A 27,813-nucleotide genomic window follows, 5' to 3' on the forward strand; every position below is an offset into this window, starting at 1 on the left:
TGCTCAAGATTCTGATTGCTTGATACAATATTTGGTTTTGGCTTCTTTTTTTTTCAGGTGATGAATTCGGACGAAAGAGACAACTGGGACGATAAAGGAACCACGGTGGTAAGACGAAAAGACATGAACACACAAAACCTCACAAATTGTATCTGTTGAGCTATTGCAATGTGTTTATTCTTCAGCTCACAAGATGTACCTGTTCGTTATTGTATGGGCGACGCATGTGCCATCCTTACCTTGGAGAGCTTCCACATGCATCGTGTCTGGTTCTTATCTTCAAAGGGTGGAGGAGCTCCTTGTGAGCCAACAGCCATCCATACCTGTTGCCCAACTGTCTGCGGACGTCGTCCTGCAGTTGGGTGACCTTTTTGATAAGGTTGTTGGCAGGATTTGCACTGGCCACCATAAGACAGTTCATTCTGCAAAACATAAAAATCGCAAAGAAAACTGAAAACCCACTCCGGCGGAGTAACTCCTGTGCAGCTGCCCTTCGCAGTGCAGTTCACCGGATGACGGGATTGGAGCCAAGCCTTTGGGACACCCATGCTTTGATGATAGGAGGAAAAGTATGGCGTAACCTTCCTGGGTCTTCTGGTGGTGTGTCTTCACGGATTCCCATGGTGTGTGTCGGGAAGGTGCTGAGGTGTCGTCCACCAGGCGGCGGTCTCCTTGAGTTAACCTGATGCAGTCCCTTCAGGTGGGTGCCTGGAATGTCCTATCCCAAAGAGAGGATGATCACCTGTCTCTGTTATCTGAGCTCCAGCATTTGGACATCGGTATTGCAGCACTCTTTGAGGTTCGGACACCGGATTGCAGCGAGATTATGGCGGGTGATTACACCGACTATTGGTCTGGTTGCTCTGATGGTTACCATGCACAATGAGTTGCTGTAGCTGTGTCAAATAAGCTGCCTCTCATGATGATGAAATGGACCAAGGAGGAACCCGAAGAAGTAAAGAGCAAAGATGGATTCATCAGGAGGAAACTGGATAGGATTCGGGTTTCAGCTGTGACTCCACTCCCCTCAAACCCATCCAGGCACAGCCAAGTGAGCCTTGCAGAAAAATTTCTGCAAGAATTCATTTCTCCTGAGAGATCGATGACAAAAGAGAGGAACTGAGTAAAAGAGATGGAAGAGAATAAAAAGCCAGAATTAGAATCAGGTCAGGTCAGGTATGGGAGCATGTGCCAGAACAGCACGTCGCTGCGTCCACTTTCCGCCGGTACTCCAGGGGCCTCCGTCTGGCCATCCCCCAGGCAGATGCCAGGCCCATCCCCATCTCCTTGAGATGATGGTCAACCTGTTGCAACCATGAGGCACGTGGTCGACCCACTGGCCTCCTCCACTCATGAGACTCCCTCGCTGAGAGAATCTGGTGAGCAGGATCAGAGTCAGGAAAACGAGCCACATGTCCATACAGCCGCAACTGACGCTCACGGACTATGCAGGTAACAAATCTCATCCGAGTCTCTCTCAGCAACCGCTCGTTGGACACAAAATCCGACCAGCGATAGCCAAGGATTCTCCGAAGAGACCTGGTACCAAAGGAATTAAGTCTCCGTCTCAGATATTTGGTCAGAGTCCAAGTCTCGCACCCATAGAGCAAGACTGGAAGTACCAAGGACCTGAAGACTCGGACTTTCGTCATGAATATCACTGCCAAGGAAAGTGAATCTCTCCACGACCTCAACATCCTCACCACAAACAGACACAGACAGGACAGCAGCATCCAAGATGTCACCGAAAGCCTGGATCTTAGTTTTGACCCAAGAAACCCGTAATCCCAACGGCTCCGACTCCTCATTCAGCACCTCGAGGGCCCCCAAGAGGATGTCTAAAGTCTTCGCAAAGATGACTGCATCATCCGCAAAGTCAAGGTCCGAGATCTTGACATTCCCAAATGACGCACCGCAACTTGATCTCTCCGACATCCTCCCTAGAATCCAGTCCATACAAGTGCTGAAAAGTGTAGGGGCAAGTACACATCCCTGACGGACTCCAGTAACAACTGGAAATAAGTCAGAGATGGTACCACCACACTTCACAGCACTCTCAGTACCAGAGTAGAGTTCAGACATCAGATCGATCAGTTTTGGTGGCACCCCACGAAGACCAAGAATCCTCGAGACGACATCCCGATTCACTGAATCGAACGCTTTACAGAGATCAACATAGGCTGCAAGCAGCCCCTGCCGAAACTCTCGTCTGCGTTCGGTGAGGACACGAAGTGCAAGGATACGGTCAATCGTTGACCTCTTTGGTGTAAAGCCTGACTGCTCTGGACGCTGGTGCTCAAGCAGATGGTGGCGAACCCTATCGAGAATTATCCGAGCAAAGTCCTTGCCCGGCACTGAGAGCAGCGTCACCCCTCGGTAGTTGTTGCAGTCTTGGCGATCACCCTTCCCTTTCCAGAGAGGGACAACAAGGCCCCTCTTCCAGTCAGTTGGGATGATGCCTGTGTTCCAGGCAGAGCACAAAACTGCATGCAACGACACGAGTGCAGCATTTCCACCAGCCTTGAGAAGTTCAGCATGGATGCCACAGATCCCTGGAGCTTTTCCCCGTTTCAACTGGTTCACCGCAGCCCGTGTTTCCACAAGCGTAGGTGGACCACAGTTGATTTGAGGGTCAGCAACAGGGATTGTAACACCCTTGACGTCCAACTCGACAGTTGGGGGATCAGCCTGTTACAACCGCTCAAAGTACCCGGCCCAGCGGGCCTTCACCTCAGACTCCTCTGTCAAGAGCCTACCACTCTCTGCTCGAACTGTAGTGCTCCGAGGGATGGGCTTGGATGAACGTAATGCGCGAATTCCCCTGTAAGCGGGACGAGAATCACCTGTCCACAGGTGATGCTCTACCCCCTCACAGATTCCTCGCACATAGACCTCCTTGTCCACCCTCAGTGCACGTACAGTTTTACGCCTCAGCTCCCTGAACAGCTCAGCTCTGCCATTCAGCCTGGCCCTGCGACTCTGGTCAATGGTATCCAGTGTCCCTTGAGAGACAAAATTCTTCTTTGCCTGCGGTGAGCTCCAAGGCATCCACCGGAAACATCAAGGACAGTGGTCTTGAAGGCGCTCCACAACTCTTCAGGACCCCCCAAAGCACCCAGACCCCCCAAGTGTCCACTCAGCCTGTTCACAAACTCCTCAGCTACTCTCTCATCCCTGAGCTTGGCAACATCCAGCCTCGGCTGGGATGGTACCATTTTCCAGGATTTAAGGTGCAGCTTTAGAGTTGCTACAACAAGCCTGTGGTCAGTATTGAGGAACTGAGCACTCCGGTAGACCCTGCAGTTCTGGATCATCCTCCAACGACCGTCAATGAGGACATGGTCAATCTCCTTTGCCACACCGCCAGCGTTGGAATACCAAGTCCAGCGATGAGCTTGTGGGCGCTGAAACCATGAACCGGCCACCCTAAGTCCATGACTTCTTGCAAAGTCAAGGAACTTAGTGCCATTCTGGTTCATAGTTCCTGACCCATGGGGACCAACACACACCTCATAACCGTCCCTATCAGTTCCAGTCGATGCATTGAAATCCCCCAAGACTAGAAGTGTATCTCGTCTGGGGCACTGATCAACCACAGACTCGAGTGTGGCGTAGAATGCATCCTTCACGGTGAGATCACTCGCCTCAGTCGGAGCATAAACAGAGACCAGGGAAATGACACCTAAGGAGTGACGAATCCTTAATCTCATAATACGCTCGTTGACCGGTGTTACCTCAATTATCATTGGGGTCAGCTTATTAGAATTAGAATGAATAAACAGAATTGTGACCAAAAAAATTAAAACATTAAAAAAAACAACAATTTAATTAAAATTAAATGAAAATAATGTGAAAAAAAATGTGAAGAGAACAAAGATGTCGCAAATAACCCGGACAGATAGATTTCAGCAGTTACTCCCCAGACTCAAACGCAACGCAGCAACATGTACAAGCTACCAGAGGTCCATCAGCGGGGAAGCACAGTCCACACAACATCAGGATATGGTACAAACATAATCAAATGGAAGACCAAGAAGGAACCCAAAGAAGTAAAGAGCAAAGATGGAGTCATCAGGAGGAACCTGGATAGGATAATTGAGGAAACACCAGTCAATGAGCGTATTATGAGACTGAGGATTCGTCACTCCTTGGGTGTCATTTCTCTGGTCTCTGTATATGCTCCAACTGAGAAGAGTGATCATTCGATGCTGCAGTCGAGTCTGTGATTGATCAATGCCCCAGGCGATATACTATTCTTGTCTTGGGGGATTTCATTGCATCGACTGGCACTTTATGGATAGCTATGAGATATGTGTTAGTCCTCATCGGTCTGGATCTGTGAAACAGAATAGCACTACGTTCTTTCACTTTGCAAGACGTCATGGACTTAGGGTGGCTGGTTCATGGTTTTAGCACCCACAGCCTCATCACTGGACTTGGTATTCCAACAACGGTGGTGGTGGTGTGGCAAGAGATTGACCATGTGCTCATTGATGGTCACCGGAGGATGATTCAGAACTGTAGGGTCTACTGGAGTGCTCAGTTCCTCAATACCAAGCACAGGATTGTTGTAGCCACTCTGAAGTTTCAGCTTGAATCCAGGAGAATGGTACCAACCCAGCCGAGGCTGGATGTTGGCAAGCTCAGGGATGAGAGGGTAGCTGAGGAGTTTGTGAACAGGCCGATTGGGGATTTGGGTGGTCTGGGTGTTTTGAAGAATCCTGAAGAGTTGTAGAGTGCCTTCAAGACTACCATCCTTGATGTTGCTGGTGGATGTCTTGCAACCCACCTTCATGCGAAGAAGAACTTTGTCTCCCAAGAGACACTGGATACCATTGACAAGAGTCGCAGGGCCAGGCTTAATGGCAGAGCAGAGCTGTTCAGGAAGTTGAGGCATAAAACTGTATGTGTGCTGAGGGTGGACAAGGAGGCCTATGTGCGAGGAATCTGTTAAAGAGTAGAACATCACCTGTGGTCAAGTGATTATCATTCTGCTTAAGGGGGAATTCAAGCATTGTGTTCCTCCAAGCCCGTCCCTCGGTGTGCTGCAGTTAGAGTGGAGGGTGGTGGGCTCTTGACAGAGGAGTCCGAAGTGAAGGCCCACTGGGCTGGTTACTTTGAGCGGCTGTACTTGGCTGATCCACCAGCTGTGTTTAGTTGGTTGTCAGGGGTGTTACTATCATGATTGCTGACCCTCCAATCAACTGTGATCCACCTTCGTTTGTGGAAACACAGGCTGCGTTGAACCGGTTGAAATGGGGTGAAGCTCCTGCGATCTGTGGCATCCATGCTGAACTTCTCAAGGCTGGGAGAAATGCCGTACTCGTGTCGTTGCATACAGTTCTGTGCTCTGCCTAGAACACAGGAATCATCCCAACTGACTGGAAGAGGGGCCTTGTTGTCCCTCTCTGGAAAGGGAAGGGTGATCACCAGGACCACAACAACTACCGAAGGGTGACGCTGCTCTCGGTGCATAATCTTTGCTCCGATAAATCTTGAGTATTTGCTTGGATAATTCTTGAGAGGGTTCGCCACCATCTGCTTGAGCACCAGCGCCCAGAGCAGTCATGCTTTACACCAAAGAGCTCAACGATTGACTGTATCCTTGCTCTTTGGGTCCTCACCAAACGCAGACGAGATTTTCAGCAGGGGCTGCTTGCAGCCTATGTTGATCTCTGTAAAGCGTTCGATTCAGTGAATCAGGATGCCCTCTGGAGGATTCTTGGTCTTTGTGGGGTGCCACCAAAACTGATCAATCTGATCTCTGAACTCTTCTCTGGTACTGAATCGCAGGCTGTCGTACATGAATAACTTTGTGACGCGGCAGGTCGCGAATCGACCGCAACCGACAATAATTCGACCACGTGACTTAGGGTCCTTCATCTAAAATTGCTTACCTAAGCGTCATGTGACCTCATTACCGGGGAACATGCCCTTTCTTGATACGTACTTTTGTTAACCAGATTACCTAACGGATCAGGTGCAGCTGAGCAGAACTGCTAAGTACGTGTCGGCAACGAAACGGATCTGTGGAAAATAACGTCCCTGCTAAGCTCGGGTGCGTTCCATGCTAGACCAATGAAAGAAAACATGAAAACGAGCTGGGAACATTTATAAATAGGGCATTTATTTTCAACCAAAGCGAGGAAAGGTATATGGCACAGTGAATGGGATTTATTGATATGTACAGCAGGGAAAGCAAGGAATTCGTGGGGTGCGGCAAAAGACAAGCAATCTCTCAAAGCAGACACAGAGCAGAGTTATCCCATATACCTTTCCAAATTTATGTGGGCCCTGTCTTTCTGGTACCGGTTCGTGATATGGATCAAGTGAACCTTCCCTCACACACTCACACATCAACCCAAGAATCAATCATTCATTTCAACCCTGTATGACCATGGCTTAAATGTTATTACACACATGTGTGATCATGAACTGGGCAGCGGGGAGGTTCTGGACAACATTCGGTCCCTGACAGCCAAACAGCTCTTTTGCCGTACGTCCCACTGGGGAGAGTCTCCACACAATCCAGGCTCTCTCCGCCTCATCTGGGTCGCCAGGGGTCTCCTTGCTGCTGGTCGTCCGATCAAACCCCCCTCCCGACGGGTCCCCATTTCAAGACATCACCGGCTACCAGGGACAAATTACCTCGGGGGAGGCCGCAGTCACCGCTCCTCCAGGGCTTGATCCATTCCTGCGGTTCCACATATCTTCTGCCCCCACACAATCCAACATGTCATTCATAAAGAGCATTTTCTGGAGAGTCAGAGATCATTGATGAAGATTAGGAATAGGATGGAGCCGAGAACACTGCTTTGGTGCACTCCAGCCTTGACAGGAAGAGGAGAAGAAAGGATACCGTTGAGAGCCACATGTTGGCTACGTTGGCGAAGACGGTAGTAAGGCTGGGGTATTTCACTCAGAGAGTAGTTGTTAATGCATGGAATGGTCTCCCTGGAAATGTAGTGGCAGCAGATACAGTAGATAGGTTTAATCTGAAATTTGATCGGTACCCATAAGCTTTGGGGATAGAGTGGTATAGAGATATTGGCAGGATTAGTAGACGGCTCGATATTGATGGGTGGTTCTGTGCAGGCATAGTGATTGTGATGTCTATGAGAGAGCGTCCTCAAAAGGAGAATGTTCTGTTTGTTTGATCATCCTCACCTTCCAACCCTTTTCTTCCCCCAAAAATACAAAAACAAGAGAATTTAATGTATAAACAAAAAAACGAACTGTACCTGCCCCCACTTTTCTCTCTCCATACTCCCCCTCCAACCCCACCCCTCTCCCTTCAAATTGCAGGTGTATAGTCAAACTAATAGATTGATTTATGTGGTGTGATGGGCCAAATGGCCTCCTCCATTGTCCAAGTTCCTTGCATATCCTTTACTGTATGGACAATAAAGTATGGTTCCAGTCGCCTCGACATGGTGGGTTACTGAATTATTTTGTCCGAAGGGTTTGTTTCTGTTGTTCAAGTGCTTGCTTTCTTGGTGTTTTATATATATATATATATATATATATATATATATATATATATATATATATATATATATATATATATATATATATATATATATATATATATATATATATACATATACATATGACATGCTGGTGCAGTGTATCCAATGGACAGGTACAGTGCATGAAATGTTAGTACAGTGCACTACATTATCATCCTTATCGGGTACAGTATCTGTCATAGTGGTGCAGGGTTTAACATACACAGATGTGTGGTTTTGTCTGCAGATCACAGTGGTGCTGGACAATCAAGACATGGTGCATAGCATGCCGACCTTTTCTCCGGAAAGCGATCGGAGCTACAAACAAAGCGAAGAGCAGAATGTCAGACACGATGTTGGACAAAGTGACATCAACGCGGGACAAATGCTTGGAGAAAGCAACACGTGGAGTGGACAAATTCTCGCTCAAGTTTGTGTACAAACCGGACGGGAGTTTGAAGCGGGCTCTGGCAATGCATTTGAACAGAGTGATGAATGCTGTACACCGAGGTTAGGACAAGATCACATGGAGGATCAATTCGGACATTCGGGACAGGGACAGCTGGAGGCAGGGCAAGATGCAGCTTGCGATGGCAAAGTCGCTGATCGACACGCCGAGACAATGGTAAGTGTTTCTTTTGTCTGTGTATCTTCCCCGTGGACTCCTCGTTCACTCGTATCAACTGAACATTCCATTTAGATGTACAAACGGTGTCTGCAAAAGTTTTCGCAAATATTTTGTTGATAAACAAAACCTTTTGTTTTGACTGCAACATGCGGACACTCGTGATGTACAAACTACACATACATTGAGTTGTAAAACACTGTCCATGGATATGGTCTGATGTACAGCAGTTTGGCTATATGTTCATTTATTAAGATGACCATTTGACTAATCTGATCCAACTTTAAAAAGTGGTAAAAAAAAATAGTCTTATCCATTCGGAGTTTTCTTGTGGCTCTCTCCATACTCCGATGAATCGAGTGTTTGTTTTATGGAACGCGGTTACGTAAGCAACTGAGTTTTGGTTTACTTCCACATTCCCATTCAGTTCACAATGCACACTACCTGTTCACCATCTGTCTGTTCAAATAAGAATCATGATGTGTAAATGAGGGGGCAGTCAGAATGTATTGGAGTTAGCACCTGAAACAGCATGCCAGCAAGCTTCGTAGAATCAGATGCATTGAAAAGGTTTAAAGTACTTGGAGACAGAACGAACAACGGAGGATAGAAATATAAAAGAAAAGTAAATGGGGAGGTGTTTCTTGTGTGTGAGAGAGGGGGCGGGGAGGGGGGGAGATGGAGATGGAGAGAGGGAGAGAGGGAGAGAGAGGGGGGTTGCAGAAAGATATATATATATATATATATATATATATATATATATATATATATATATATATATATATATATATATATATATATATATATATATATATATATATATATATGTTGGTTGTTGTTTACATCTACGTGTTTCAGAAGGTGGAACAGAGTCCTCCCAGGTCTCGAAGCTTCCACCCTTGTGTGTGAGTATATATATATACAAATGAAAAGCACAGTGAGTGATGCAGTGAAGCCGTGAGTGAGGCAGTGAAGCCATGAGTGATGTGGTGAAGCCGTGAAGCCATTCATCAGTCCATGAAGACTATATGCCCATGAATCACGTCCTGTTTGAATGTTAATTCCCCAAGACCCTGAGGACCCAAAAGACCCTGAAGACCCAAAAGTCACTAAAAACCTAAAAAGACCCTTTAGACCCCTTTGACCTTAACACCATTTAGACCCCTTACACCCTTCACACAGATTAGACAGCTTAGTAGACCAGTGTTTCTCAACCTTTTTTGTCCCACGCCCCACTTTGATTTTCAAAAAGATCGTACGCCCCATACCACCATGATTGGAGACACTACAGTATATACTACATATGTATTCAAAAGGCTTTATTAAAACTTTATTGCAAATTTTATTCAATTGCTACTCACTTCAATGGGAGCTCTGCCTTTGACGTTGGCTGCAGATTTGTTTGATTCGAGGAACCAATTTTGGCAGTTTCAGCCTTAAATCACCACGTTTCGTAATTTCCAGTCGATTTCTCTTAGCTTGCAGAAAATCGGTAACAACACTAAATCCACATTCGACTAAATAAGATGATGGAAAATTTATCAATACTCCCCTTGCCAAAGGAATCGAGTTTGGGTATTTCTTTTCACCCTCCTCAGACAGCCACATCATGGTTCCTTTGATCTTGAAAAGAGTTTTCACAGACTCATCTTGTTGCAACTCGCATAACTCCTCTTGGTATTGCTCTGATACTTCAGATAAATCCACCAGAAATGGCTGAGTCAACCAAGAAGGGAACTCATAGCAAAGCTATGAAAGCGATCATATATTGATTCATTAATTCTGAATCCTCATGCCCCACCAAAATATTGCCACGCCCCACCGGTGGGGTGTGTGCTCCACCTTGAGAAACACTGGCTTAGACCCTTGACCATTTAGACCACTTGGACCTTCTTATATCACAAATGAAATTTCAAATAAACATAATATCACCAATATTACAAATAAATTTGTAGAAAAGAAATGTTTGTATTATCATTGGTGTAAATCATGGCAACACAATAAATCTGTGACGTCAATCTCTGCAACGATGTGTGGAGAGGCGAGCACAGCGAGCCGATCCACGCTAGTCATTAAATAAAGGAACTGTTTTGAGGAAACAAAGGTACATTTTGATTTCAACTCAAATGATGTAAAGGCCCGGTCACACCTTGACGTTTTAGTCAGCGATGGCAACGTATTAAAAGGTATGTAAAACGCTGGCTTACGTTGAACTTTTGATGTTTTTTTTTTAAGATTCGGACGTATTCATAGCGACTTGGTCTTATGTATAACGCATTGGTAACGGACACAGAACGTTTCGTTGTGTTAAAGATAACTTATACCAATGAATGCTGAACCTGTTGTCGGCCTACACAACCGATGCCCAACGATAGTCTAACTTAGGCATAGCGCGTTGCACGCATCGCCGACGATGTCGTGACGTAGCCTATTAAAAGGCTGACGCACAACGATTTGAATCATAACTGCCGTAGAAATGGAAGTGACAACATCGAGGTCACACCTTGGCGATCTTGCCAGCGTAAGCCGACCTAAGAAAAATGTGTCTAAAACGTTGGGGCACGTCAAATACGGTATGAGTAAGTTTGGTATACGTGAGTAGAACGCTAAAGTACGCTATCATACGTCGTAGCAAGTAGAGTATGTCAAGAAATTTTAAACATGTTCAAAATTTTTGGACGTACTCGGCGTATGACACACGTTCCGCATGCGATGGGGATAAGTTTTACACACGATATGTGGACGCTTACACACGTCCACAAACGCTACTTATAAGCTACTCATAAGTCGAAACACGTCGCGGTAATGTCTTTTTTACGCGAAACTTATTTCTAACTTATGTTTGACGTGCTTTGAACCAATTCTTTACGTAGTCCCAACACACATCGACGTATGTAGACGTATTCCAATGACGTCTTCCGGTCGACAAAAATAAATAAATGAACGTGTTTCTAGCTTACAACTGCCATGTAAAGACGTGTTCCCAGCGGTTTTGGGAATTGGTATATAAAAATGCTGCTCATAAAAGGGGAACCCAACAGTATTTTCGAGTCCTTTTTGAGTCGATGTCCATGTCAGCAGTATCAGTATCAGTATCAGTATTAGTATTAGTATTAGTAGCAGTTTGTTCATGTTGGCAGTAGTAGGTGAGTGTGAGGGGAGGGTGTGGGTTATGATGGATCCTCCTTGCGTCCGCGTGTCCACGGGTAGGAGACATCTTTGCACCATTGTTCGAAGTTCTTTGCGGCTAATTTTTTATGGGGCTTTTTCAACAATGAGCTATGGCTTGTTTTTACGATTTAGGTCTATTCATAACGGGTTGGACAAATGCACAATGAACTAATAATGTGCATAGAGCACTTTGATTACTTATAGATACGATATACCAACGAATAATTATCGTGAAGCCGGCGTTCACAAACTATGCCCAATGATAGCCTAACTTATCCATATCGTGCGGCAGTTTATCTTTGCCGGTGACGTAGGGTTTGCTATTCATAGGCTGCCACTCAACGATTTAAATGTCTGCATCTCCACTATTTAAAGTAGATGCTTGCGCTCAACAATTGGATTTTTTTTACACTCAACGACTTTTAAACGGTACCACTCAGCTATTTTCATTGTTTACAATGAACGATTTAAATTGCTGTCACTCGCCTTTGTTTTTTGACACTGGGGTTTGGAAATTTGAAGCGTTTCTTCTGAACGTGTTAAAACGCTCAAACTCGACTATTTTAAATAGACGCTGCCGATGGACAATTGGAATCATAGCCAAGCTAGACATTGAAGTGTGAACATCCTCGTCATGCCGAAGAAAAGTTTGAAGAATGCTGCAAATAAGTGTCCTGGCCGTGGCCGTGGACGCTGACGCAAGGACGATCCATTATACCGACGTCTTTCAGCCTATGAGTAACTTAAAAGTAACGTCTGTCGACGTGTGGCACGATCGCGTAACGTGCCAACAACACGTTAATCATAGGTTAGAAATAAGTTTCGGGTACGCTAAACATTACCTCGGCGTGTCTCAACTTATAAGTAGCATGTGTTGACGTCTGTCAACGATCGCAGACCGTGCATACAACTTGTGGCCAGCGTAGCGGAACGTGTGAGTCATACGCCGGCATACGTCGTGAAATTTCAAGCATGAAAAAATTTGAGGACAACCAAAAAGTACAACGTTTAAAGCCAACGTACAACGACGTATGGCAGTGTTTTTCAGCGTGCTCTCAATGTTATCAAAACTTACCCATAACGTATTCAACGTGTGCCAGCGTTTTAGAAAAAAAATTCAAAAATCGGCAAACGTTGGCTAAAACGTCAAGGTGTGACCGGGCCTTAATGCATGTTTTGTCCGCAGCGATCGTGGCAGCAGTCAAACATACACTGCCCAATGAAGGTTCGTTCTCATAATGTAGAGGAAAGAAAATAGAGGTCTTTCATAAAAAAAAAGCACTTTTGGTTTTCACCTGACTTTTCAAGGCTTATAAACAAACTGATGGACATGTAATTCACAAACTGTATGATGTGAAGTAAATGAACATTAAAATTGGCTTGGTCATGAAATACCTGCATACGTCATTAGTTAGTCAGGGGGCCCAGATATTTATCATGAACACGTACACTTTAAAGAAGTTATGTACACTACACGAACACTTTAAGGAAGTTATGTACACTACACGAACACTTTAAAGAAGTTATGTACACTACACGAACACTTTAAGGAAGTTATGTACACTACACGAACACTTTAAAGAAGTTATGTACACTACACGAACACTTTAAGGAAGTTATGTACACTACACGAACACTTTAAAGTTGTATGGAATGTATATGTACTTTCGTACACTCAACATCACCTCTGAGTTTATGTAAATAAAAAAATTGAATAAGGTACGTTTTCATTTCAACAAAAATAGTCATGATTAATATTTTTAATCTTCAATTGAAAAACCGGTCTTTTGTCAGCATTTTGTATGTACTGGATGCTGTCTAGATGTCCAGTGGTGTGGTCAGTTACCAAGCAGCAAGCTTGCGCTTTCCAAGATGGCCGTTCCTTATCAACAGTTTTGAATGGAGTGCTTGCTTTTGTTTTTTATATTCTTCTTCTTATTATTTTTTGTATACAATGTCGAGGTTCCCATGAGAGCGAATACATAGAATGTGCAACAAGGGGAGCAGGAGACAAGAGGAGGAGGAGGAGGAGGAGGGGGTGGGAGAGGGAAGGACAAAACACTGGGGAACAGAGATGTGAGGAGACCTGTGGAAGGGAAAGGGATGGTGCAGGGTACACGGGGTAAACAAGATGAACACTACAGGGACTTTCAAGTCCTTACACGACAGGGACTTTCAGGAAGGAAAGCAGGGAATTTGAAGGAGGTGGGTTTGTGGTGGATTAACGGGGATACAAAAGATCGTGATTTTGGATGGGGGAAAATAAGAGTTGGTGGTGAACAGCTGTTTTGAAGAAGAGTGTGATTGAAGAGAGTGTGGGAGGTTGTTCCAAAGGCGGGAAAAAAGAGGAATGAAAGAGTGAAGGTGAGCAGTGATTCTTGATTTTGGTAGTTTTACCAGAAGGGGGTTGCTGGCGGAGCTTGAGCGCCATGCAGAAATATGAGGGGGGAGGAGGGATATATCGCAGACAGAGCAGGTGGGGCGAGGCCGGAGAGGAGACAGTAGAAGACAGATTGACCTTCCTGCGGTGAGAGAATGAGAGACCCAAAGACTCAGCCTCATTGCGGGAGATACCAATGATCCTAAATGCCTTGGTTTCCACAGCGGGAAGCCGAGAAAGGCGACAGGCAGGAGCACCAGCCCAGAGGGGAGAGCAGTACTCCATCAGGCTGTGGATGAAAGCTTTTCATGTTGTCAGGAGCTCAGGTGTGCCAAGGAAGGACTTTGCACGACGGAGGATGCCCAGTCGGTGGCTGGCTTTGGAGTCCAGCTTGGAAATGTGGCTCTCCCAGGAAAGGTTGTGGCAGATAGTGAGACCCAGAATCTTGAATGAAAGGACTTCTTTCAAAAGGATTGTTGAGAAAGTAGATGGGACGGGGGGTGGGGGAGTGGGTTCCAGACGGTCCTTTCGGAGAGACATAGTGAGAGTATGAGATTTGTCACAATTGAAAGACATGTTGCATGTGTTGGACCAGTTTGTGAATTTATCCAGATATGCAGAGAGCGAAGAGGCTGTTGCTTGTCGGTCTGAGGGATGACAGATGGTACAACAGAGGGTGGAGTCAGCAGAAAAGAGATCAAGAGGATTTTCCACATAGTAAGAGAGATCATTGATGAAAACCAGAAAAAGAACAGGGCCCAGAATGCTGTCTTGAGGAACTCCAGCCTGGACAGGAAGAGGAGAGGAGAGAATTCCATTAAGGGGCACACATTCGCTGTGACAGGAGAGGAACTTACTCTGCGAGCCATGAGTGGAGATGGCCTTGGATACCATAGGAAGAGAGTTTGATGAGCAGGGCAGGGTGCCAGACCGTATCAAAGGCACGCAATATTGTTGCGGGGCCGGGTATCGGTGGTGAGCACGACCCCGAGAGGGAGCAGTAGAGTCGACTCCACCGAACACATGGAATTTAGGTCATGCCCCTCGGATAAGTCCGAAAGGCACGGGCCCCTCACTGGACCATGAATCGCCAATAATTCGACCACGTGGGGTAGGGTCAATTGACAAACTTCAATATACCTAATTACCCACGCGGCAAAGCTACCGGGAATTCACACCCTCGACGGACCTTGAGCGGAACAAGCCGTTACCGTACCCAAACCGCGTGTGACCTGAGTGGAGGTTACCAAGGCCTGTCGGTCCAAATGAACAATTTACTGCCTCGCTATTTCTCAAGACACACCGTGCCAAGCCAATGAAAGAAACAAAGAAACGAGCTGGCACATTTAACAAAAGGGATATTTATTTATAATGGGGCAGGGGAGCATGCAAGAAGGCAGAGTTAACCGAATAAACGGAATGCAATTTACACACACGGCACTGAAATGTTTCTACTTAAAAGACGGGCCCTCACACAGACACAAACCTCCCAAAAAGAAATGGTGGCCGCGGCCTTTATTGATACCCCCAGCTCGGAGGGAAGGTGAGCTGGAGGTAAGAATCTGGCGTGGACCTTCCCGCTTCATGCATTTCCCGACGATCTGGCCTGGCGGGACTCGAACCCGCAACACAATGCTGCTCCAAGCACCAGGTACGGAGGGTAGCGTCGGGCGCTGGCACGCTCCACCGGCAAAACAGGCAACGAAGCAGTCAAAGCAAGCGATTCTCCTCCGGCTTGCAGGCAGGCGATTCACTGTGGGAAGACTCTCTCAGCGGGTCGCCCCCACACAATTATCCGTTTTTCTTGACAGGTCGGAGGGATCCGTCTCGCGTCATTCCCCTCATTGGACAGGCGTGCCGGGCGATATCCCGGCCGTCCGAGATTGGTCGGGGGGGGTGGGGGGTGGGGTGCTCATGTCTCCACCCCTCGACCAGGAAGTCGAGCAGCAATATGTTGCATTGGCTCCCCATTGGCCGAGAGGCGGCAGACATGCTTGCACCCTCCGATTGGCTGAGAGGGGCGCCATGCCTGTATTTGGAGTGAAATCCAAGACGCCAATGTCCAAAGAAACCCCGCCTGGCACATTGGACTCCACCCACGGCTGTGCTTGATACTCATGCACATGGGAAAGGCCGATGGTGAAGAAGCGAAGATGGGCGTTGTTGTAGTTGAAGTTTAAAATGTAAAAATCCTAACTATGAAATAACTCGGCGCACGTACAATTAATCGCCCACTAAACATAGGACGGGACCCTAACTAGAAACACATACCGATATAGCTGATCTATAGGACCTGGCTGTTGTGTGCAGTAAGCTTCCAAATTTGCAACAATATATCTTGGAAGATGGCTCTGATTTCATGTCTGGCATTGAGAATCTCCATCCATTGTTGGGAGAGCAGAAGCAGCATATCCAGGGTAGAGTGACCTGGTCTGAAACCAAACTGGTGATCGGAAATCAAGCCATTGGAGAAGTGGAAGGATTTAATGGTTGAAGCGATGATGGATTCCATCACCTTGCTGATGATTGGAAGAAGGCTGATTGGTCTGTAGTTGCAGGGATCTGTGTTTGCACCTTTTTATGCAGGACAGTAATGTTTGCTGATTTCCAAGCAGAGGGCAGATGACCTTGTGCAAATGAGAGGGTTCCTTAAGTTTGAGGAAGAGATTCAAATCTGACGGAGCCAAGTCGGAGCAGGTGTTCCCTTTTGACGGTTCTCCATTGATCATCTGTTGTACTCAGAATCATAATGATGCATCCAACTCTCATCTCCAGTCATCTCCAGTCAATTACCCAACTCTCATCTCCAGTCTTCTCATCTCCAGTCATCTCCAGTCATCTCCAGTCAGTCATCTCAACTCTCATCTCCAGTCAATTATCCAACTCTCATCTCCAGTCTTCTAATCTCCAGTCAGTTATCCCAACTCATCTTCAGTCAACCCAACTCTCATCTCCAGTCATCCCAACTCTCATCTCCAGTCAATCATCCCAACTCTCATCTCCAGTCAATCATGCCAACTCTCATCTCCAGTACTTCATGCCTCACAGCACTGACCACATTGTGCTGCCCTCTGCTATATTGACGAACATAGCACTGAGACATCTAGTGTCAGCACCACAAAACTTCACACCCAGTGGCAGGAAGAACTAATGTGGTGACTGCGCTTTGTTTCATTCAAATACAGTATCTTTACCTGTTTTTTGAGGACAAGAATAGGAGACATGACATTGCAACATGCCGTCATAGTAGTACCTTATGTAGCACCCCTTCCCTCCTCACATTAATAAATAATAACCAATATGTATTGCCTGCTGGTCTTATCCATATATTTTGTCCATACATTGTTCTTTACTACATGCATGTAAATTGCTTCGGGATATTTAAAGATTTTTTTTTGATTCATTGTTTATTTTTTAAGTGCAGACCATTACTCATACGGATCCTTCTAATGTGTTTGTTTGTTTTGCCTCCACCTTACTCTTGCCTCCTCTTTTCTCCACACCCTTCTCTTTTCACCTTTTCCCATCTCTTCACATCCCTCTATACCCACCGCCATGGTCTTATTCTTCCCTCTTTATATCCCCTCTTTTGGCCCTTCTTGTCTCTCTGACTGTGTCTCCACCAGGTGGTCCCTGCAGCAGAAGAACAAGTGACGGTAGAATTCGATCCCAATTTACTATGTGAGGGGAGTGTGGCTGTGAGCTCGAAGGGGATAGCAATGTGGGGACTTCTCTCCAAGTTTATTTCAAAAAAGAAAACGTACAAAACAACAGATTACCAGATGGGTGAAGCAATGAGTGAATTTCATTGTTGTGCATTGGCAGAGTTTTTTTTAGTTCATGAGAGGTTTGGGTTGAGACCAACTTGCTGTGACATTTTTGGGGTTCGAAAGGGGAGCACATTTGGATTGTGTGTGTGTGTGTGTGTGTGTGTGTGTGTGTGTGTGTGTGTGTGTGTGTGTGTGTGTGTGTGTGTGTGTGTGTGTGTGTGTGTGTGTGTGTGTGTGTGTGTGTGTGTGTGTGTGTGTGTGTGTGTGTGTGTGCGCATTTTCTTTTGCAGGGTGCGAGGATTGCCAACGAAGTATCTCTCCTCCATGTCCTCAACATGGTCCACTTTTCCCAATTCCTAACCGGTCTCCACTACCACTCGCTTACGCCACTCTCCCACAGGTGTACCTTTCACTCGGAAAAACAAACAAACCCTGAACCTCCCATTTTCAGACAAGTCATCAACTTGGTTGTGCTTTCCGTAGTTATTGCTATTATACATTCTCCACTTAATATAAATGTCTCACTCTCACTTTCCTTTTATCCTCACTCTGAGTCACACGTAGTAACTGTCCTCATTTTCCTTCAACTCTTATATTTTTCCTCGTCCGATGTCTTTCCTCCTGTCCCTTGATGTGAAATTCCTGCTTGTTATACAGCGCAGTCTCATGATAACGGATGACTACGTCCCATAGATTGGTTGTTAAATTGAAAAGGCTTCATATTGACACTATCCTCCCCAACTAACTCCATGTCAAAAAAGGACACTTGATTATCTTTCGGGTGCACAAACAGAATATACTTCCATTCATTGCTCAAGAAAAGTTTTGCATTTTGACTTTACTGTTTGACCTGTAATTATTGTTTGGTTGGAACAGCGACCGAATGTGGAGTTGATCAGGAAGGAGTGTGTCCTTCACCTCAATGCACACCATGTATACGGCTGCCTCGAACCAAGGGTAGAAGGCCTCCACAGGACGCAACTTGATTACACCTTAGGGATCAGGAATCGTTATCTCATATCAGCCGCTCACCCTGAATGCCATGTTCACAACATAACTCGTGCAAACTTCCACCAGTTGGCCATTCATTCAGACCCTTCTCTCCATGATGTGCCTCCATTGGCAATCAAACACTTTTTCAGCATCCTCACTCGCTGTCTTCCCTCCACTCAGAACTGCTCTACAGCCTGATGTTGGCTCAGTGGTTAGGGTGGTGGCTTGGGATCCTAGGGTCCTGAGTTCAAGCCCCGTCGGCTGCTGAATTAATACACCAGGGGGTTGACTCAGCCTGTCATCCTTCCGAGGTCGGCGAAATGAGTACCAGTTCCAGTGTGTGTACTGGTAGAGGGACACTGCATCAGCGACACAGTCACGCTTCAAGAAATGATAGCTACCCCGGCAGCTAAGCTGCCATACGACCACCACCAGAACTGCTCTCCTCCATGCCGGTAGTGGACCAGAAACCTTGAGTTCTTCTTTTTCGCATCTCAGGCCCACCCTCACATACTCCTGAGGCCTGGTAGATACGTTTGGTGGTGGGGGTGGGGGTGGGGGGTGTCTCCATTTCCCCATTTCCCTAACTCCATTCAAGCATCCAAAAGTGTGGAGCAAGACAAATAATTCTGTTCAGCAGTAGTTCACACATTAAAATGTAGTTCACATATTACGTCCAACGCTCAGGGTGCACCTGAACTCTCAAGGGGGTTAACAGACAAGAAGATAAAGACAGACAAACACGCGAGACTTCCACAATGCAACATATCATCAAATCTTATTTGCAGCACTTGTACCTTGTTTGGTTTAATTGTGTATTAAACACTTTAATTGTTTTTCTCCCATTTATTCTAAAACTAGTACGCTCACCTACCGATTTCTATCTCGCTCACCATTCCTCAACCAACTCCTGTAACCCTTAAGTGTAAATCCTTACTCGCACTTGCTCATATTTACTGCCATAAAAGCATACCTGACTGATTCTACGTGAATATACAATTGTTGTGTCTCAACAGCACCCCCGTTGTGTGTCCCAAAGGTGTTGTACATCGACAAACAGACGGGCGGTGTCCACGCAAGGAGGAGGATAGAACACCGGACGAGGCTCGGACCTTACGAAGCCCCTCTGGTGACACTAGGGGAACTTGTGCCAGACAAACTCCGACTGAAGGTTTTCTTGTCTTTGCCTTCACATGTTTGTCCGAGTCTGAAATCTTCCCTCTTCTCTATTCAGTCTCTATTTCTCCCAATTTTCCTTTCCCTCACCTTTATCCACTCGACTTCTCTTCCGTGACTTCATTTGGAGCATCATTCTCACTGATATTATTCTTTACAGCTCATTCGCTATTCATTCTCTGCCATTTCTCCACTCATGGTTCCTTGGTTCCTTCATCTCCCCGAAATCACAATCCCTCCATGCTCTTAATTTCTTTGTTTCTCTTCTTTTATATCCATTTTTAACCTCTGCCATCGAAGATCTGAGGTTACTGTTTTCACCCCTTTCTGTTTGTTTGTTTGTTTGTTATCTTGCCAAAACGAAGTTTTTGCAAGATATGTTCGTCAGCTTGTATGTTTTTTTTTTGTTTGTTTGTCTGTAATCACGTATAAAAAATTCTGCAGAGCACAGTTATCATTGGAAATTTTTGTAACTTCGCATATCAGAGGCCTATAGAGGTCCCTTTCAGCGCATAAAATTTTGAAGGTCAAAGGTCAAGGTCACTTTGTCGCAAATCAGGGGAGTCGATGAAACCCTTATTTTTTGAGTAATTTTGATCGGATCGTCTTCAAACTTCATGGGAATATAGTTCATGGTCTGGCGCTCAGCTGATTAATTTTTGGTGGCGATTGACCTTGACCTTGACCTTCATGGTTAGCGCCTAAGGTCAAACATATTTGACCCCAAGGTCAAATTTTCAAGTTTTAGGAACCATATCGTGTAGTACCTCAAATTGAACACCTCGATGAGTGCTTTCTAGATATGTCAAGCTTGAGACATTATGACGTCATTTGGTGACGTTATGAGGCAAACGCATATTTTTCGTGGTTACTCTGTAGAACGATTCTCATCAGAATCTCTCGTAGGCAGATATTCCTCAAGGAGTCGCTCCTGGTGAATAGCAGCTCTGTTCACCTCAGTGTGACCTTAAAGAAGTCACACGTGGTCACCTTTTGGCAAGATACGGGTCACCCTGAGGGTGACATTGGTTTATATTTTATTTGTTTGTTTGTTTGTGAACAGTATTACGGAAAAACTCCTCGACGGATTTCGACGAAACTTGGTGGGGGGGGGGGTTAGGTATGGTCCAAGGATCATGCCATTAGATTTTGTAATTTGTCCCCCCCCCCCAAAAAAAAGAAATTGTTAGAGAAAATTTTTTTTAATTTTTTTGCATTTCTACATGTTTTAAGTGATTTCCAACCCCCCCCCTCCCCGAAAAAAATTTAGTGAAAAATATATTTTTTTTTGCATTTCTACATGTTTTAAGTGATTTCCAACCCCCCCCCAAAAATCATTGTTAGAGAAAAAAATTTTTTGCAACTTTTTCAACAAAATTTCGATTTCGTTTTTTTGCATTTCTACATGTTTTAAGTGATTTCCAACACCCCCCCCCCCTCCCAAAAAAGAAAATGTTGGAGAAAAGAACTATAACTCTGTCAGCACTGTTGACATCATATTTAATGAATAAGATATAAAGTTCACTTGTGTGACCCAGCAGTATTGGCGGCGGAGGTTTTGCACTCTCCCGAGTGCTCCCCCTCTAGTTGTTTTTGTCATAACAATTTTCTTCCTTCTCTTTGCTCTCTTTTTGTTCGATTACTCTGCCTTTTTGTTTATTTAATTTTTTCCCCTTTTTAACATCTTTTCCCAGCCACTTTGAGTGTCCCATTACTTGTCGAGATTTTGATGATAGTTTTAAGGAGAGGGGTCCAATGGAGAGAGGATCCCATTACTTTATTTTGTTCCCATGGATTTCTAATTTAATAACCACTGTTCTTGTCTTTACATTTTAATTTTCATTCGATTATATTTTGTTTGTGATTGTTTCCTTCTTCAGCTCGTTAGTGCAGCAAGTGCAACAGAGAACACTCGGCCTGAGGAAGCAGAGCAGCGATGTGAATGGCTGGACCTCTCGGATGAGAATCGAAGCAATTGGCTAATGCTGGTCCGTCCCGCCCAGAACCACGCCCAACAGAACCTGTCAGCCTATCAGCACGGGATGCACATCTTTGTGTGCACCACGCGTTTGGTACTACCCAGGGAAGAGCTGAGGGTAAGTCACTTAAACGGGTGATTTGTTATGAAAGGACTTCTACTTTTTTGCCCAAGGTTTTCTGAGGTATAGTTCAATAGTTAAATATCCATTATTACCCTCGCCAAAGGAGAGGGTATTCAATTTGGGTTTGTTTGTTTGTCCGCACAGAACTTTAGTGCTTTTCTCCGCAAACGCTTGTCGGATTGAGAGGAAATTTCCACCATAGGAGCGACTACTCATGTGGAATATTTTATTGATAATTATGACGTCATAGTGGTGTGGCAGCCATGTTGGAAAAACGGAAAAACGTTGGACCTCCTGTATCTGAAACCGCACCAAGGTAAAATTGAAACTTGGCACATGGCACGTACTCATGGGGAATAAGTGTGATTTCTTTATGACATCATAGGTGCCTTTGTTATGACGTAATAATTGCATATGTAGAACGCTACATCTGATCAGTATGAAAATTTTTTGAGCATCATCTTGGGATAAAGTGGTCCACAGAAAAAAAAAAGATGACATCATCGGTCACATGATTCCGCAGCCATATTGTTTTTGTTTTTTTAACCTTCAAAAATCTTCTTTTCTGAAGTGGCAGAGCAGATCGAGGCCAAACTTTACACGTATGACCGCCCATCCATGAGAAACCAAAGGTTCACACGTATAACGTCATAGGTCACATGGTTTCACAGCTATGTTGGATTTACCCTAGAACCTATAAAAAATCTTCGTCTCCACAATAGCTGGACATTTCAAGGAGAACCTTCACAAAAATGGTCCCCAAGCCTTGGGTGCACAAGTTTGTGAAGGAATAATTGATCGGTCATATGGTTTGACAGCCATATTGGATTGAAGAAAAGTATTAATTAATGTTTTCTCTGGAACTGCTTAATAAATCGATGTGAAACTTCACAATTATGATCGAGTGGTGATGGGGAACATGTTTTAAATTTCATCTTGATCCGACACATGGTCTAGCAAGCAGAATTATTTACTTTTTTGATCTGGGTTCTTTTTGATTTTTTTTTGATTTTTATTTTTTGAATAAGGTTCACTTGGGCTGTGCCTGGATGGGTTTGAGGGTAGAGGAGTAGCAGCTGAAATGTGAATCCTATCCAGGTTCATCCTGATGACTTCATCTTTGCTTTTTGCTTGTTTTGGTTCCTTCTGATTACTCCAATGCCGGATTGTACCTATTTCGTCTTCCATTTTATTTGAATTGAACTTATTTTAATCCCATTCTAAATTCAATTGAATAATAATAAACGTCCTGGGTCAGGGTCACGGTCAAGTGTCCAATCAAAGCAGGACGTCTTGGTACCCGGTCATCACTGCCAGCAGTTATAAAGTTGCAGTTCTAATTATGTCTCTTATTGATGACGTAACACACCAGTACACAAACACCACACAAAACAAATTCTGGTGAGGGTCTGCAATTTCTGATTGCACTTTTTCTTGTTCTATTTTGTTTTATGAATTGTTTCCATCTGCAGACACAAGGACAATAGCGACCGTGCTAAAGTACTGGTTTTGTTTGAGTGTTCAATGGTTAAAACATCAATGGTATGAACACAGTTTGTTTTGCAATAAGGCTTGCACTCACTGTATCGTGATTAGATATCATCCTGAAAGACTTCTCTGAAGTTCATGATGTCACGTACATGTCATAGCTACACTCGTCAACATGCCTGTGTACTCATCCTGAAGCTATTTTGGGATGTGTGGGTGTGTGTGTGTGTGCGTCTCGTTTTCTTGGTGATCAATTATGTCCATGTCCATGGTGCATCTCAATGTTCTTACAGGTATGGTTTGCAGCTGCTTATGCCCCAGTTGTTGGAGAGAAACCACTTGAACCAACAATTGTGGATGCAGGTGAAACACACTGTAATTTGTGTACAGTATAATAATTTGTGTGGTCTGTGCTTTTCAGTTATAGCGGAGCATTTTTTTTTAACAATGCTTGCAGACACTGCGTACACATGGCCGTGCTACGAGTGCCCACGACGTCTGCCGAACTGGCAGGAACTGCAGAAGCACTTGGAGGGACACGATGACGTAGACAGGTGTGAGCGGTAAGTGCAGGTTATCTCCACTAATGTTTTAACAAGCCAAGAGGAGGGTGGTATAACTGTCCACTGGCCGTATGCCAACATTTTATATCGCTCACCTGATTTGTTCTGCCTCAGGTCACGTGGTCGGGGCCGCTCCCGGGGTCGCAGGAAGTTTCGGCCTGGACGTCGAGTGGGCAGACCCCCAAAAGTACTCCACACACCCCTGCCGTGCGCCGTGATGCTTATGCTCTCACGTTTGTTATCGAACTGTTTCCCTGTGTATCGCACATTAACATTCATGATGATGTATGCCACTTAGCATCGTCTCATTGAGTGCATGCAGGCGTTCAGCAAACAGATATGGTAAATGTTACAGATAAATCGTTTGTAATTGAACATGTGATGGGTGTGAATAGTGGATTTTGGTGGAAAATTAACAACAATTAGACAGAAAGTGCGGCAATGCTTTCGATACACAAAAGAACAAGAGAACAATGTCATGGTGACCAAAGTTTTATCAAGGCATTTGGTTAATTAATTGTCGATTGTGTCGTGCATGTTAATGGATGTGAATTTCAGAGTTTATAAAGGAAAATATGAAGACACGAGACTGAGCCCGTCTTGTGGTAGACTTGTGTTGATGTACATTGAAACTTCGGACACTGTACTTGCTGGTTCTCGACCATAAGACAATGCTGTGTGCAGACGTTGAAACGTCCACGCACTGAGGTAGCCAATGGGAGTATGGAGGTGGAGCCAGCTGCGGACCTGGTTGGTATAGAGGGCGGGAATGTCCAGAAAGACTCCAATGGAAATGGTGCTGAAGGAGAACCTGAAAGAAGACAAGAGGATGGCGAGGAGGGACGAGACGATAAAGGAAGAGGGGTTGAAGGAGATGGAGGTGCACAGCAGGAAGGCGAGAGTGTTCAAATGGAAGGTGAAGGCGAAGGTGGAATGAAGATCATGAAACGTGTAAAGGTGAGGGGACGTTTTATAAGAGATGAGGAATGGAGTGTCAGGTTTATAACAGTGGGAATCTTTGGGAGGGAAGGATTGAAGTTGTGAAAGTTATTTGATAAGAAGAAGTGTGCATGCACGTACGTGTGGGTATGGTCAGAACATCATTATTGAAGCATTTAAACAAATCCATACTGTAACATTTTTCATTGGTTGCTCGGAGAAGCAGTAGATCACGTGGGAAATCCAATATAATGGCGGTTTCTGTATTTGAATAACAGTTCGAGTGGTAAGTAAAAGGGACCGAAAAAAGGCGGGAATTTCAAACTTTTTTGAAATTTTCGCCGAACAAAAAACGACTCTTGCGAACAATTGACGACGCTTCCGAACCCCCGCACATGTTTGGCGAACTTTTGGAGCCTAAAATACGAATGTTGGACTTTGCCATTTTTTCAATATTCGCATCCTTCGCGAACCGTTCGCATGTCCCGTGAAAACCCACCTTTAATGAGACTCTTGAGCTTGCTTCTTGGAAATAAGATGGTCAAGTCGTGGTTTGATGGGGGACAGGCTCACACGCAAAGTGACATTCAGAGTGTCTGTTTTTAGACTATTTCGTGCTTTTGATTTTGTCACAGTTACAGTTGAGAAGCCCGATTCATAGAGGTGGGTTGTGGTGAATGGTAAAAGAAATCTGATGGCACGCTTTGACAAAGAAGTGTATTCACTGCTTGCCAATATCCAGAATGAAGGAAGGTCTACTTGTGCATGCTGAAGCTTCAGACTACTCTCTGCAGAAAGTTCGATCAGTTCATTTTCAAGTACAACGGACAAGGCCACATCTTCTGAAACAGGATCCACTGAGAAAGGGTTCAAAATCCAAAGGTTTCCTTGTCTTGGGTCCTCTGGAAAGTAGTCTGCAAACTTTTTTGTGATAATTCGGTCAAATGCTGGATTATGAGCCCAGATATGTCTGTATGAGGAGTGGATTCCAAAGTTTCACTAAGAAGTGGAAACATCTCAAGTCGTCCATCCTTCACTTTTCTGTTCCAAAGAACAAGCTTTTTCTTGAAGCCTTCAATTTTGTCAGCAACCAAGAACACTGAACTGTTCCTACCTTGCATTGATATGTTGAGCTGATTTAACTGGTCAAACACATCTGACAGGTAAGCCAATTTGGCACAAAAGTTATCATTACTGTAATGATCAGCAAGTGATGAGTGTTTATCTTCAAGGAACATGTGGACTTCATGTCTCAGTTCAAAGAGGCGATTAAGCATACGCCCTCTTGAAAGCCACCTCACCTCACTGTGGTACAGTAGCTGCAAGTGATCAGAATCAAGTCTTTCTTGATTCACAGACGTTTTAAGGAGAGGGGTTTTAAGTTTTAAGTGCAGCAAAACACCTTGAGTTGAGTGCACTCTTCTTGATGAAGTTCACAGTTTTAACAGCTACATTAATGACTTCATTCAGTTCTGGTGACATCTGCTTTGTTGCCAGATTTTCTCGATGTAAGAAGCAGTGGGTCTTCTTGGCATCTGGCGCCCTCTGTTGGATCTGTTTTACAACACCACGATGGACTCCTGTCATTGATGCAGCACCATCTGTGCACACACCTACGCAGTTCTTCCAATCAATACTTTTGTCAGTGAAGTATTTGTCAAGGCAGAGCATTACATCATCTGCAACTGTTTTTGTGGGAAGGTCTTTGCAAATCAGTAGATCCTCATGAACATCACTGTCCCCGCAGTACGAAAACTAGCAATAAAGCATTATTGCTAATGTCAGTAAATTCATCCAACTGAATGGAAAGATACGGACTGGCCTTTATTTTTTTCACCACTTGGCATTCAATGGCATCACTCATTTCAACAATTCTTCTCATCACAGTATCATTCGAGAGTGATACGGACTGAAGTTTGGTTGCAGCTGCCTCTCCAAGAATTTCTCGACACATATCAACAGCACTGGGTAAAATAAGCTCCTCCGCGATTGTGAAAGCTTTCTTGCTACGAGCAACACAAGCAGCAACCATGTAGCTGGCTTTCAATGCTGATTTTGACTGAGTTGTAAATGTTGCAATCACTTTCTGCTGTACCTGAAGTCCAGCCCTTTTCCTCTCAAAGTATTCCTTTGGCTTACCTGTACTATTATGGTGTCTTGTGTTTAAGTGTCTCTGAAGCTTTGACGGTTTAAGCGCCTCGTTTGACAGGAACATTCAACGCACTGTGCTTTTGGCTCAACATCACTGCCTGCCATCGTGAATCCATATTTAATGTAATCGGGGTCATATTTCCTCACCACAACCTTTCGAGATTTTTCTGTAGCTGATTTGTCTTCTCCATCACACTTTCGTTTCAAAAATCGATCCATTTTCGGTTCAAGAAATTATCCGTGAAAGTTGAAAAGTTTACAAAAATTTCAAGTTCGTGAACGCATGAACTAAGTACAAGGCACGTACATGCATACACACATCGCATATATGCGCAAGTGCACAATGCACACACACACACACGGATATAGTACGTTCACATCACAGTTACATGTAGATCAAACGTGCGTAAACCACCACTGCATAAACATGACATACGTAAGCACAAAATGACTCGATCTATCTCTCTCGCGCGCGCGCTCGCTACACGGTTTCGGAAAGACGGAAGTACAAACAGACCTAGCTGAATTCCAGCTGTCTCATGTAAGTCTTACACTGTAAGATCAGACCCTTTTTTATATACTTTTCTTTTTTGCCGACCTCGCGGCCCACCGGTTGAGAAGCACGGGTCTAAACGATTCAAACACTAAATGCAGAAATCAACAACAAAATATTCGTGAAAAAGTAAAACCAACCTGGCATTTTCTACACACACTACGAGATCACTCAACTAATACCAAACACTTGTGCAAAATCCGAAACAGCATCACTGACTCCAACATCGACATAACACCCTCCCTCACATACAGCCGTAACACCCTCACATACAGTCATAACTACCACAACAAACAGACCATCAAAAAAACAAAAAGCGAGCATCCTCATTAATCATTATGCAAACACAAGTCACCGAAGACCCGGAAAGAGGAAAGAAGTTCTGTCGGACCCC

The 27,813-nt window shown here is 44.7% G+C and overlaps 1 protein-coding gene across 14 annotated transcripts in view; it reads left to right on the forward strand.

Annotated features, from left to right (window-relative positions):
* LOC147010416 (PR domain zinc finger protein 10-like) overlaps window positions 1-27,813 on the forward strand; it is a 110,869-nt gene that overhangs the window by 15,677 nt on the left and 67,379 nt on the right. For 12 of the 14 annotated variants that reach the window (XM_085858934.1, XM_085858930.1, XM_085858940.1 and 9 more), the window contains 10 exons: window positions 58-108; window positions 7,756-8,133; window positions 17,311-17,470; window positions 17,745-17,854; window positions 19,487-19,618; window positions 21,504-21,719; window positions 23,507-23,576; window positions 23,671-23,776; window positions 23,891-23,963; window positions 24,461-24,733. In XM_085858934.1, the coding sequence (XP_085715060.1) occupies window positions 61-108; window positions 7,756-8,133; window positions 17,311-17,470; window positions 17,745-17,854; window positions 19,487-19,618; window positions 21,504-21,719; window positions 23,507-23,576; window positions 23,671-23,776; window positions 23,891-23,963; window positions 24,461-24,733 (1,566 nt within the window). In that variant the 5' untranslated portion in view covers window positions 58-60. The remainder of the gene's footprint in view (window positions 1-57; window positions 109-7,755; window positions 8,134-17,310; window positions 17,471-17,744; window positions 17,855-19,486; window positions 19,619-21,503; window positions 21,720-23,506; window positions 23,577-23,670; window positions 23,777-23,890; window positions 23,964-24,460; window positions 24,734-27,813) is intronic. The other 2 variants (XM_085858941.1, XM_085858942.1) reach the window with 2 other exon arrangements.

The sequence above is a fragment of the Eptatretus burgeri genome, chromosome 16 (genome assembly GCF_056783735.1).
Source record: "Eptatretus burgeri isolate ZD-2024b chromosome 16, Ebu_testis_v1, whole genome shotgun sequence".
NCBI classification, from domain to species: domain Eukaryota; kingdom Metazoa; phylum Chordata; class Myxini; order Myxiniformes; family Myxinidae; genus Eptatretus; species Eptatretus burgeri.